The sequence below is a fragment of the Heptranchias perlo genome, chromosome 15, assembly GCF_035084215.1.
Source record: "Heptranchias perlo isolate sHepPer1 chromosome 15, sHepPer1.hap1, whole genome shotgun sequence".
NCBI classification, from domain to species: Eukaryota; Metazoa; Chordata; class Chondrichthyes; order Hexanchiformes; family Hexanchidae; genus Heptranchias; species Heptranchias perlo.
In genome coordinates, this window is record NC_090339.1 from 47,141,501 (window position 1) to 47,154,195 (window position 12,695).

Sequence of the window (12,695 nt, forward strand, 5' to 3'; positions counted from 1 at the left end):
TGTTAGCATCCCTTAAGAGTTACCTACGCACTTTATCCCCACCCCCTACTCCCACCCCCACCAATCTCTGCCGAGCTTCCAGTGTCAAGCCTAATGTGAACTGGGAGTCCACTGAAACTATTAAAATTAGGTTAACCTAGAAGTTCCTGTAGGGTCATCCAATTGGGCCAGTGGAAAAAACGCCACACCTGCCGCCAAACAGGTACACACACACACCCAAAAATCAACCCTTTGACCTCTGAGCTATTGGAGGAGTTAACCTGCTATTTTATAAATGAGAATGTGTTATAACAGAGAGAATGGCAGACCCAGAGTCAGTTGTACTGTAATACACAGTAATTACAGCAAATGTTTCAATCATCCAGTAATAATTGAAAGGGAACCACATCAACTTTTCCCTGTCCATTAAGAGCCCCATTTCTGGCAAAGTAAGCTGACAATACCCAGTGTCTGGCACATTAAATGTGAGGTAGGAAATGGAGTGTGTGGGCTTGTGATGCAAAGGTGGAGCACTGCCCTCCCCACCGTTTGATGGCTGGCAACTTGGAGGTGTTGTTGCAGGAGATGGGTGTAAGGAAGATAGCCCTGTTTGCCAATCCAGGACTCGCTCCTGGTGAACAGCAGTGAAAAGCCTGGCAGGAAGTGGGAGCTAGGTTAAATACTGTAAGCAGCAATTGCAAGACCTAGGAATAGATGCAGAACAGCCACTTCTTTCTGGAACAGTCTAATCAACCTTCATCTAACCCAACCCCATCTCCTAAACCTCCATAATCAAATAAAGTCGAAGGCTACCCATGAAGAGGCAGTTCCCAGCATTACAGCACGGCTCCTAAGCTCAATCATGGAGCTTACACTTGCCAAATCCTATGTCACAACCCATCTGTTCAATTTAAGACCCCTGCCAAGGAATGGCCTCAGCCCCATCAGTTACAAATACCATCCAAATGTAGAAAACTGTCTTAAATGCTCAATGTATACATCTGTAAGTACCTGGAATCTGTAACATGCCAAAGGTTCTATATTGTATCATGATCCAGGAAGATACTTCAATTTTACACTACTCTATTTTTAAAAAAAAACTTTTAATGAACTAACAACATTCACACCTCTTTATTACAACTGATTTTGATGGCTACATGTTGGTTTTCAATACCTCCTTATATTTAAACATTAAAATAATTGTAAACAATTTTACAACACCAAGTTATAGTCCAACAAATTTATTTTAAATTCCACAAGCTTTCGGAGGCTTCCTCCTTCCTCATTCACCTGAGGAAGGAGGAAGCCTCCGAAAGCTTGTGGAATTTAAAATAAATTTGTTGGACTATAACTTGGTGTTGTAAAATTGTTTACAATTGTCAACCCCAGTCCATCACCGGCATCTCCACATCATTAAAATAATTGACAGCACATGCTAATTTAATTAACAGAGGTATTGGGGATGTGGCTCTAGGATAGTGAAACTCATTAATTACTATCTAAAAAGGTCAGTGTTTGTTTCAGTTGATGCTTCATGCTCCACATGAGGATTCCCCACATGTTAAAATTGCAGCTAAAGTTCATCTGCCATTCCTGATACATTAGGGGAATTATAATCCCCCACCCTGCGGGACTAGGGCAGTAGGGGAGTTAAAATTGCTTCAGGAGACTCAATGTCCCATTCCTGCTCAATTCCTGCTCGATTCCCTCCTGCTGCCATATTAACCATGCAGTTTTTCTAGGCTTCTGAGGTGATCGCCAGAAGTGGGTGTCTCAGGAATACATGCAAATTAGGGTTCTATGATATCATTAGGACCCTGATATGATTTTAACAAGACAGAACAGAGCAAAATTGACTGAATTAATAGAAGTAGAATGCACCAAATAGTCGGTCTGTGATCAGTTACTGAGGTACTTGAATAAATCACTGAGCAGAAGACAAAATGATAATCATAGGACAGCAACAGTGTGACCTACTGTGATCCTAATGTGATCATGTGCCTGATAACATTTTCCATTCTGTCCTGACCTTTAATCCTAGGGAGATGACCCTTGACAAGCCACAGGTAACATATTGGAACATTATTTTTCGTTATCCACGGATTGTCACCCAGGTGCACCTTCACAATGCGACAAACCTACAAAAGCAGGATTCTTCTGGAGGTATGTCCAGTGGATGACTTCCATGCGTAGACAAATTATGCATTTACAATGATCTTGAATGACCCTTCATCTGTGACAATATTAGACAATCTCAACCCAGTCCCTGGTGACTTGGGAGTTACTGTGGGAAATGAAAAATATTATAATGGTGCAGTCGGGAATGCTCTTCTGAGGTTGGGGTTAAGAGTAGAGAGAGCTCTATCTGTATATAACCATTCTGTAGCTGACCTGGGGGAGCAGAATGCTAACATTGAGTGCCTGATACAGGAAGAATTCCATTTCCCAGCACTGACATCATTCATCTTTATAAGTAGGAAAATTCACCAAAAACTTTAATTTAAACTGGGGCAATATAATTGTTATATATTCGGCAAGCGCCAGATATTCTCAGATTTGGTGTCGCCAGTCCCTCCCGTAAGCCGGTCCCATAGAAGTTTACCTTTACTGACTAATATCTAGTACCACAATGCCATGACTGGGGCTTGTAAGAATGAAATTCCCTTGTTATATGAACTGGGTACATGTGTAATCATGCACATGCCATCATCTGAAAGGAGGCCCAATGGACACTTTAGTGAGACAAAGCTGATTACAAGTCAATAGGCTGATTTATTTTACCAATGATAAGTGAACAAACAGAGTAACATATCTAATAAATCTCACCTTACTTCAACTTATTTCCGTAACATAGGAACATAGGAACAGGAGTAGGCCATTCAGCCCCTCGAGCCCGCTCCACCACTTGATAAGATCATGGCTGATCTGTGATCTAACTCCATATACCTGCCTTTGGCCCATATCCCTTAATACTTTTGGTTGGCAAAAATCTTTAAAAGATTTAAAATTAGCAATTGAGCTAGCATCAATTGCCGTTTGCGGAAGAGAGTTCCAAACTTCTACCACCCTTTGTGTAGAAGTGTTTTCTAATCTCACTCCTGAAAGATCTGGCTCTAATTTTTAGACTGTGCCCCCTACTCCTAAAATCCCCAACCAGCGGAACTAGTTTCTCTCTATCCACCCCATCTGTTCCCCTTAATATCTTATAAACTTCGATCAGATCACCCCTTAATCTTCTAAACTCCAGAGAATACAACCCCAATTTGTGTAATCTCTCCTCGTAACTTAACCCTTGAAGTCCGGGTATCATTCTAGTAAACCTACGCTGCACTCCCTCCAAGGCCAATACGTTCTTCCGAAGGTGCGATGCCCAGAACTGCTCACAGTACTCCAGGTGCGGTCTAACCAGGGTTTTGTATAGCTGCAGCATAACTTCTGCCCCCTTGTACTCTAATCCTCCAGATATAAAGGCCAGCATTCCATTTGCCTTATTGATTATTTTCTGCACCTGTTCATGACACTTCAATGATCCATGCACCTCAACCCCTCAGTTCCTTTGGACATCCACTGTTTTTAACTTTTTACCATTTAGAAAGCACCCTAATATAACTATAAAAGTAACACCCCTCATAACATAGAAAATAACAAATCACGTCACATTGTCCCTTGGTTACTCTCCTCACCAGAAGACTGTCTGAAACTGGTCAGGCCTGAATTTAAAGAGGGAATTTTCTCACTCTCTGGGTCTCATGTTGTGTGGTTCTTCCTTTTATTCTTATGTGTTAGGGAAACCCAAGGGATTGACTTCAGTATTCAGAGATTCGCCAGATGAGCCTTCAGTCAAACCAGCTAGTGCCCTCCTAGGTGAGAGCTCCTAGGAACTCAGCCATCATGGATAGAGCATTCCAACCCTTCACATGTGACTGTTTACTGGAATGTTTTTAACAGATTTCTATTTCAAGCAATCTGGTCAGAAACTTTGCTTGAATCCGATCCATATTTCCCAGAAACTGGGGTGTTGTAAATTTAACGTCTTGTGAGCTGACTTAAAGTTATCATAATTTTAATGTAAATGACTCCAAAATCCTTTCATGACCAAATAGTCAGATATCCCGAAGCATGACAGTTATATATCGTGTCTAAACCAGTCAAATCTAGGAATGCAGGTTGAGGAACAATTAGTCAATAGTTTCTTGTATTATCCACTCTTATCTTTTCATTATAACAACTCAATATAACGATACAAGTTTAATTAGTATATTTCATGTAAAGGGATGTAAAACTGAATAGTATCCATTTCTTGGCATATTGCAGGAGCAGATCCATATGCAGTTATTAAATGTGAATTTCGCAGAATACGTACAGCTATCTTTGAAGACACACTGAATCCTCAATTTGATACCAAAGTAATTTTTTATAGGAGAAACCCCAAGCTCCCAATAGTCATCCAGGTAAGGTGCCTCTCTCTGAAGGTCAATAGTTGGACTCGTGGTGGACAATAACATGGTGGAATAAATATTTCTAAGATTGTGAGTACCATGACTGTTGTACACAAAAATGTTGCATCGAATGTGATGAACAAGCTTTTAGGCAAACCCCATTGCTTGGTCAAACAATGGGAATAGCATTAAAAAAATTATTTGCAATTTTTTTCCGTGCAAATTTCCTCCTCTGCTTCTCACCTGAAAGTATTGACTACTTGTAGGGATAGACAAGCAGGATCTCTCCTCATCTGACATCTACACATATGCACTTTATTGAGATCAGAAGTGGGAACTTTATCTAATTCATGGCACTGAGGTCAATTGTAGCACCCCTCCCCCCACCTCGCCCCAGCATGCCAGTTGAGGTCAGCTAACTCAGTATGGACTAGGAATCAAATCTGGGAATTTCCTGCTCTGCATGGCTCAGCTACTCACTGGATAAACTCAGTGCGCCATCAGGCAATTCGTTTTAAAATATTTCTTAAGTCTTTAGACCTGGTATTTTTTTAAAAATCTTGGAAACCTTGAGGAGAAATTGGTAAATCCCAATATGGCGATGTTCTGATCTTCCTGATTGATGTGTGTCATTTCATGGAATTCCAAAGATAAATTATTAAAATTCAAGAGATTCTGAGAGTTATGAGATGTCCCAAAGAATACTTGAATCAGGTTTCCAAGTATATATGGTCACTTTTCTCTTCTTGCACCCCCTGTTGGGACCAGGCATAAATTTACTCCCTCTCATTCCATGTTCATCAGACCATGAAAAATGTTAACATCCCCAGCAACCTTTCCTTTTACATACACAACCAAAGAAGACAAGCCCTTCAGTATCTTCTTAAAGAACCACAATACCATAACAGAGTATAAGGCCACTTTCTACATCCTCCATGGTGAAACAGCTACAAAGGAAGGAAAGAAATTTTAAATCTGCCACTGGGTGAGATCAAAAACTCTTTTATGTTCACAGATTTGGAACAGCAACACTCTGTGCGATAAGTTCATGGGTGAGGTGACCCTTGAAGAATCCCAAGATGACCCCAGCAGACAACAGATCCTGCAACTTCAGAAAAAGGACAGACGGGAAGGTGACATGCCAGGTCACATCACCGTCACTCTCACCAGCAGCAACAACCTTGCGGCACTGTGAAAATTGAAGTCTGCCAAAATAATACCACTGCAGAGCAAAGCTTCATACACATCCTTTGTTTCTTTGTAGCATAGTTTGGAGGTTTGAAGAACCCTGCTATATGAAAGAACCTGTCGGCACACCTATTCTCCTCCCCCCCCAAAAAAACCCTCCAAATTAAATATACGGTTTAAGAAAATAAATTTTGTAGCAATTATTTGCGGCAGCAACAGCCAAACTTTCACTATCTGTAGTACAATCCATCAGTTCACAAACGTCATTAGCTCAAGCTACTAAGAATTTGACAGACTTGGGTGGTATTACTAGGATTGATTGCTAAAGATACTTATCTCTAATCTCCTAGAAAAAGTAATATTTCTGACACCTTTTCAGTGTAAGTGTGGATCTTGAATCCTGAAATAGATTAGCAAGCTTGCTCCTAACTAACATAATATATGCTATGGGTGTTACAAATTCGGGTCTACTGCAGATACCTTCTCGGGTTTAGTGGTGTCAGTCAGCTATTTGAGCATCTTACTTTTAATGGGAGTTGATTTGCACTGCCCTATATCTACTTGTACAATATCGTAACAAACATGCGTAAGAATAGTATCCGCTTGTGATCTGAACTGGATATTAATGTCGTTCACATGGGTACTTTTCCAAACTCTTCAAAGGCAGAATAAGCAAACATTTGATGAGACAAGGCTTTACTCCATAGTAAGGAAAAACATGCAGAACAGAAGTTATGATTGGACTGACTTTAATCAAAACAATACACCTTATCTTCATATAATAATACAAAATAAGGAACATTCCATACTTCCCCAAATAATGATCAGCATGCATGCCTAGCCGCTCAAGAGTTTTACACTTGTGTGAAATAACAAGATTCTTAAATTGTCCAAGAACTGTTTCCAGAAATTTGTACCTTAACATTAAACAGCAAAGATCTTTAAAGTCTATTACTTCTTCACTTTTGAGTCACAACTGTCTTGTGTCTTGAAACTGGATTATTATCTCCCTATTAGTACTGCCTGGCTCTTTTCTTATTTTCTTAAATTTCTGTCTGTACAGTTCAGGTGTTAAATCATAAAGTCCAAGATTTTCCACTTAATGACGTCGCAGGTTCATTTTTATCCCACTTCTGGTAACCAGCCTGGATGAAATTATCACTATCATTCCTCTCTTTAAAATTTGCAATAAGATTTAATTTAATAAAATGGTAGACCCCAAGTTCTGCGACCCCACTTATGACACTCGCTACTGATGTATGTTTCTCTACCAGTTTGAGAGCGTGACAATGTTCTTGTCTAGTTCATGCTAGTGTTGTTCTCTTTCTCGTTGGCCTCAAATTCATGTTGTTCGCTCTCTTTCTGTAATCTATGTTCCTCTGATTCTTGATCTTCATCCCATCTATATCACTCAAGTACCAATAGTAACTGAAACTCCATTTTCTTTGCGTGTCTCATCCCACGGTAGAGCCTACATGCACCATTGACCCACCTTTCCCAATCATGCAATCTCCCAGAAAAGGAAAAGAAAAACAGAAGAAAAACCATAGGCCATTTTTAGGAAAAAACTCCGGGAAATTCCTCTCTGATCCTTGAAGGCAATCAAGCTAGCTTCAGGAGACTGCAGTAACTCATAATCCCAACCATCCGTCACCCAATTTCTGTGACTTGAAATGTCCTCCACTTTCAAGTAATTGTCCAACAGTCTTTTGAGTTCATACTTACTGCATGTTTTGGTAATCTATTCCCGAGATCGATAACTCCTGGCATCTAACTTAACACTTTGCATGTGTATTTTATATTCATGCCTCCTCGTTCTCCCAACTCTATCTAGCTTAAATAACCTACCCGCCAAACAGAATCTATCTCAAGTATTATCTTAAAAACCTCAATCGTATCACCTTGAAGTCTAAACCTCATACACAATTTTTCTCTATAGCTGCGAATGACATGCCTTAGTACAATAGTGAAAAATCAACAAATTGTGAACAAAACAGTAAACATTGGTAACACTGCTCTTCCCTGCTATTGGAGGAGAGCAAAAATCAGATTCCGTGTTAAACTGTAATTCCAAAACACTTCAACTTCATGAATTGTTTCAAAGTGAACCTTTTAAAGCTGCTGAAGTATGGAAGATGTGCATTATGAATACTTACCTTTGTGTCTTTTTACAATACAGCTGATATAAAAGTATATTTGAAGGTACTTTCTTCTCAAATGCAAGCAATAGAAGAGTATGACTAATTACTACCAAGATTGTTGACATCTTACCTGTCATGGTTTACGAAGACATCCAGTCTGAGAGCCTTGTAGATAAACAATTTTGTCAAGGTCAACTCTTGAATCAATCTACCAGGATACATTTCCCCAAAAGCCTTTACTAGTAGCTTTGTAATAGACCTTATGTGAAGAAAAACATTTGTACACATAAATTACTCAAAGAAAGTGTACTTTTAAATTGCATAGAGGAAAATATAAAAAAGTATCAACATTTATTCTATAAAATAACATTATAACCATTTCAAATATGCAGTAATATCCTTTCACTAGTCACATAATAAATGTTTAGTGTCAAGCGAAAATCTACACTTACATCACAATGAGCACTACAAGGGTGAGGAAATGACTATTTTTATGTCAGATCATGTGAACTTAAGTTTACCAAATGTAACAGCAACAATACCCATATTGTGCTCCCCCAATGGCTTACTGGGTAAATGGTGATACTAATTCATACAAACCAGGAGATCATATGTATGCTGAGTTAGTTGATCTCAGCGACGGCAATAATCAGTAGGGAGGAGGGGGGAGGGCTGCCCCTGCAACCTGGGTTAGGAAGGTGAAATGTTAGCCAGGGTTCCCACTCCTCATCGCTATCCACTGACCCCTATTGGAATGTGTGTGTGTGTGTGTGTGTGTATTTCAGGTGGGGACAAGATCAGGATCAGCTGTGATGCCCCTTTGCCGCCTAATTGCACTGACACTCACTGCCTGGGCTCATACATAAGGAAGAGCCAGTTGGGTAAATTACGAGAGGGGTGCAGATGTCCTTGAAACCAGAGTCGCAGCCTTCAGGAGGGTTAGGGGAGATTTAAAGTGGGAAAAATTGACAAAAGTAAAGGAAGAGTGGCTTTAAGGTAACCATATGAGTGTTTTATTGATGTGACATTTTAAAATCCCTATGCTGTCTTATAAGTCACTTGCGGCCATTATTATTTGTCAGTTTCACAATGTACAAATGGTTTGAAGATGTTATGACCTGCAGGACTCTATTCAGTGGAAACATTGACAGTGTTGTCTGGGAATTCAGCTGGAGGAATCCTTAGTGGGCTGAGATCAGCATTAAATCAATTATACACTGCTCTTGGGCCACAACACTCTCTCAAATTGATGTAGAAAACTATCATATCATTATGGTTTAGGACTTTCTGAGGATATTCTTTCTGCTAAATACCACTAAATTATAGGCTTGATAAATAGCAATTAATTCAGTTATCCTCACATCGTTTACAGAGCAATAATTTGTAAACTAGGAAAGTTCAAATAGAATTGAAATAAAGAATTTTAATGCACAAAATTAACAATTATACCTATAAATTTAAAATATGCTGTAGTAAGCTATAACTAAATTCTATACTGTTAATATATTAGATAATTCTTTACTTATCTGGATTGGATATATTTATTTATATACTCACTACATGAGGGCCACATATATCTTGCTTATAAGAAGCACAAACTTTATACCAATTAGCAATGAAAATATTTTTTTATTAAAGCCATTACTGTCTCAATGATAGCAATACTTTATATGTGGTGGAATGATGAGTGGTAAAGAGGATTCATTAGGCACTGATTAGAAACATTGGCCTAAAATTAGAAAAGGGACACAAACCTAAACCCACAATGCTATTTTGGAACAATTGAATGGAACAATTTAGTTAGGTACATTTTTTATGTATGGAGGGGCTAGGTGAAATATCAAAGCCGTTATCAAGTTTGAAAGGAGATTATGAAAGTAGTGAGTAGGTGTTGCCGAGCTTAGGTTTTAAAAATCAGTAGATTCTAGGAAGAGAAGACATGATGGAAGTAAAGGGGTTCCAAATTTTTGTATTCCTTGGTTGTGTTGCATCCTGTAGCCACTAACCACAATGTCAACACTGGTATAAAGGATAATGGATGCCTGAAGCAAAGAGTTTCAAGGTTGTAATATAGAATTCTGGGGCTCAATTTTAGGGGGCAATTGCAGGTGCATTGGGGGTGGGGTTTCCGAAAATCGCAGAAATCCCGTCTGGTTCAGAAGCCGGCTCCAACCCGCTGACTTCCAAGTTTCCCAGGGACCCACCTGTGTGCGTGTGGGTGACCCAAAACCAGAAGTCCCGCCGATGACAGTTAAAGAGCCAAATGTACCTCATTGAGGTACATAATGCACTTTACCTGTGACAGATTAAGTAATTGTAATGATTTTTAACTTACCTGGACGGCTTGCCCACCGCTTCTGATTCACGCCTGGTGAAACCAAGTGTGAAGGGCCGGATTAGGGAAAAGGAAACGAAATAAATTACATAAAAAAACCATAGAAGTTAAAACACAAAATGAACCTACCATTGCACCCTGCTCCGATGTCCAATATCTCCCTCTCCGATCTCCCCCACTTCACCCCCCCTTGTCCCCCTCTTCACCCTCCCCCCCGATGTCCCACTCTTCACCCATGATCTTCCCCTCCCTCTCCCCCCCGATTTTTCCCTCTCCCCCCCGGATCTTCCACTCTTCCCCCCCCCAATCTTCCGTTCGAGTGCCAGATGACGTCTCGCTCTCTTTCTCGCGCCCTCCCCTCGCGTTGCAGCTCCTGACGGCAGCCAGCCTGTCAACCAGCCTGGCTGCCGGGCGCGAAACCCGGAGAGGATGTTAATCATCAGCAATCAACATGCGATCGCGTTGAAAATGGTAAGTTTTGTTCATGCGGGTTTGCCACGCGCACCTTCACCCCCCCCCCCCCCCGCTGCCAATCTGCCACCATTGCAAAATCGACCCCGATGAGGACACGACCTAAGCAGTTTGGAAAGGGCATCTAAATTGCAAGATTAGTATGACCTCTCTCTAGCCCATGGTGCAGTTGGTCAGGATTGACTGATGTAGGCTGTAATGTTACATTGAAATCCTACAGTATTTACTTTAGAGATGGAGAAATTTCAGAATTTTCTCTTCTTGGAAGTTTTTCTGTCAGTATTTCACTTCTTTCATGGGATTAAACAAGATAGCAAGACTTAAGGTCTGTGTGAATTGTAAATGGTCTCTTGGAAGGAGCAGAATTAATGGGCTGAATGGCCATTTTTTGTTCAATATTTTGTGTTTTCAATAAATAAAAATCCTTCAAAAAATGGGCTGTGTGTAAATTACAATAATTTCTCTGACTTGCTTTCATTAAATGGCTACTTAAACCACCTTTGTTTTGAATCTGCAGTAACGTATATTTTACTAGATTGAAGATACCTTTGAAGGTGGCAGGACCAGTTGATAAGGCTGTTAAAAAAGCTCAATGGAAGCATAGAGTACAAAAGCAAAGAAGTTACATTAAATCTTACATAAATCACTGGTTAGCCCTCAGTGGGAGTATTGCCAATAAGCATAAATTACATAATGTGGATTTAATATTGCCAACAGTTTCTAGTTCATAACACTTTCACTATAATTGTAGTTTCAAATTCACTTCAATGGAGCATAAAATCAGACGGCGTGTAAAACAGGTGTCCGCCCATTCCTGCCGAGCGAGTTAAGTTAAAACTTATCCCATTGATTATGGTCGGTAAAACTATTATTCCAGTATGTGCAACTACATTAACTGACTTATTGGGGCAGAAATCGCTCCCGAAATAACGGAGAGCTCAACAGCGCTCTCAATTTTTAGTGGCGAAATGGAGGAGCAAGTTCCGGTATTCGCACGTGTAGTGAAATGCGGAAATCCGGAACTTGCTCCTACTGGTTCACCGGCAATATGACAGCTTCGGATTAAAGGGACATTGCACGATGCGAACAGAGAAATCATTGAAAAAGTGCAAACTTGCTTATCTGCCCAGCTGGAAAGTAACTAATTATGTCACCAAACATAAAATACAGGTCTAAACTAAGTTTTAACAGTATGGTAAGTCTTAATGACTGCCAAACAACTAAAAATTGACCTTTCAAAATGTGGAGTCTCATTACTCCTTATTTTAATTGCTTTGGTCATTTTAAAAAAATTAAAAATGACTTTTCCCTTCTGTCTCTTTTATTTAATTCAATTATTTCTTACCCTTTCTTTTTTCGGCATCTATAACTGTTTTTACATTGATTTAAAATGTTGTACCTTTCACTTCCTGGTTTAACGTTCCAAGCTGGCAGAGACAGTGAATGCAGCTTTCCAAAATGCTGTGATCTGATTGATCGAGGGGAGAGATCAATCCTCTTGCTTCTCCCAGGGTCCTAGCTTTGCCTGAACTAACTAAATTTGATCTCTTCTCCACTTCCTATTCGAGGAAGTGGCCGAAAAAAAGACCACTGTAAGTTAGTGGGTTAGTATAAATCTATGGAGCGTCAAGGAGTGTTGGGTCACCACTCCAAGCAATTTCTACCACAATGTATTAATATAGGTTCCTGCAAATGCCATACAAGCAAAATTGTACAGGTGCAGCAATATGTAAACCAGTGTAAAAATAAATGTAAAAATGAATTACATTGTCAGTTGGTAGCATTCTAACCTCTAACTCAGAAGGCTGTAAGTTATAGCCACACTCCAGAACTTGAGTGCATAAAATAGGCTGACACTTCAGTGCAGTACTGAGGGAGTGCTGCATTCTCAGAGCTGATGTCTTTCAGATGAGATGTTAAACTGGCCCCAACTGCCTGTCCCAGTGTTTGACTGGATGTAAAAGATCCTAAAGCACTATTCAAAGAAAAGCAGGGAGTTTTCCTGGTGTCCTGGACAACATCCCTTCCTTATTCAACACCACAAAAACTGATTAACAGGACATTCATTTCACTTGCGGTTTGTGGAACCTTGCTGTGTGCAAATTGATTGCTTCTAACCCATTTCTCTATATCACTACAGTG

General features: G+C 39.9%; 1 protein-coding gene across 2 annotated transcripts in view; it reads left to right on the forward strand.

Annotated features, from left to right (window-relative positions):
* Positions 1 to 10,987, forward strand: part of LOC137333061 (calpain-5-like) — a 151,239-nt gene extending 140,252 nt beyond the window's left edge. For both annotated transcript variants that reach the window (XM_067997158.1, XM_067997159.1), the window contains exons 11-14: positions 2,021 to 2,142; positions 4,294 to 4,430; positions 5,434 to 5,551; positions 7,786 to 10,987. In XM_067997158.1, the coding sequence (XP_067853259.1) occupies positions 2,021 to 2,142; positions 4,294 to 4,430; positions 5,434 to 5,551; positions 7,786 to 7,850 (442 nt within the window). In that variant the 3' untranslated portion in view covers positions 7,851 to 10,987. The remainder of the gene's footprint in view (positions 1 to 2,020; positions 2,143 to 4,293; positions 4,431 to 5,433; positions 5,552 to 7,785) is intronic.
* The last annotated feature ends 1,708 nt before the right edge of the window (positions 10,988 to 12,695 follow it).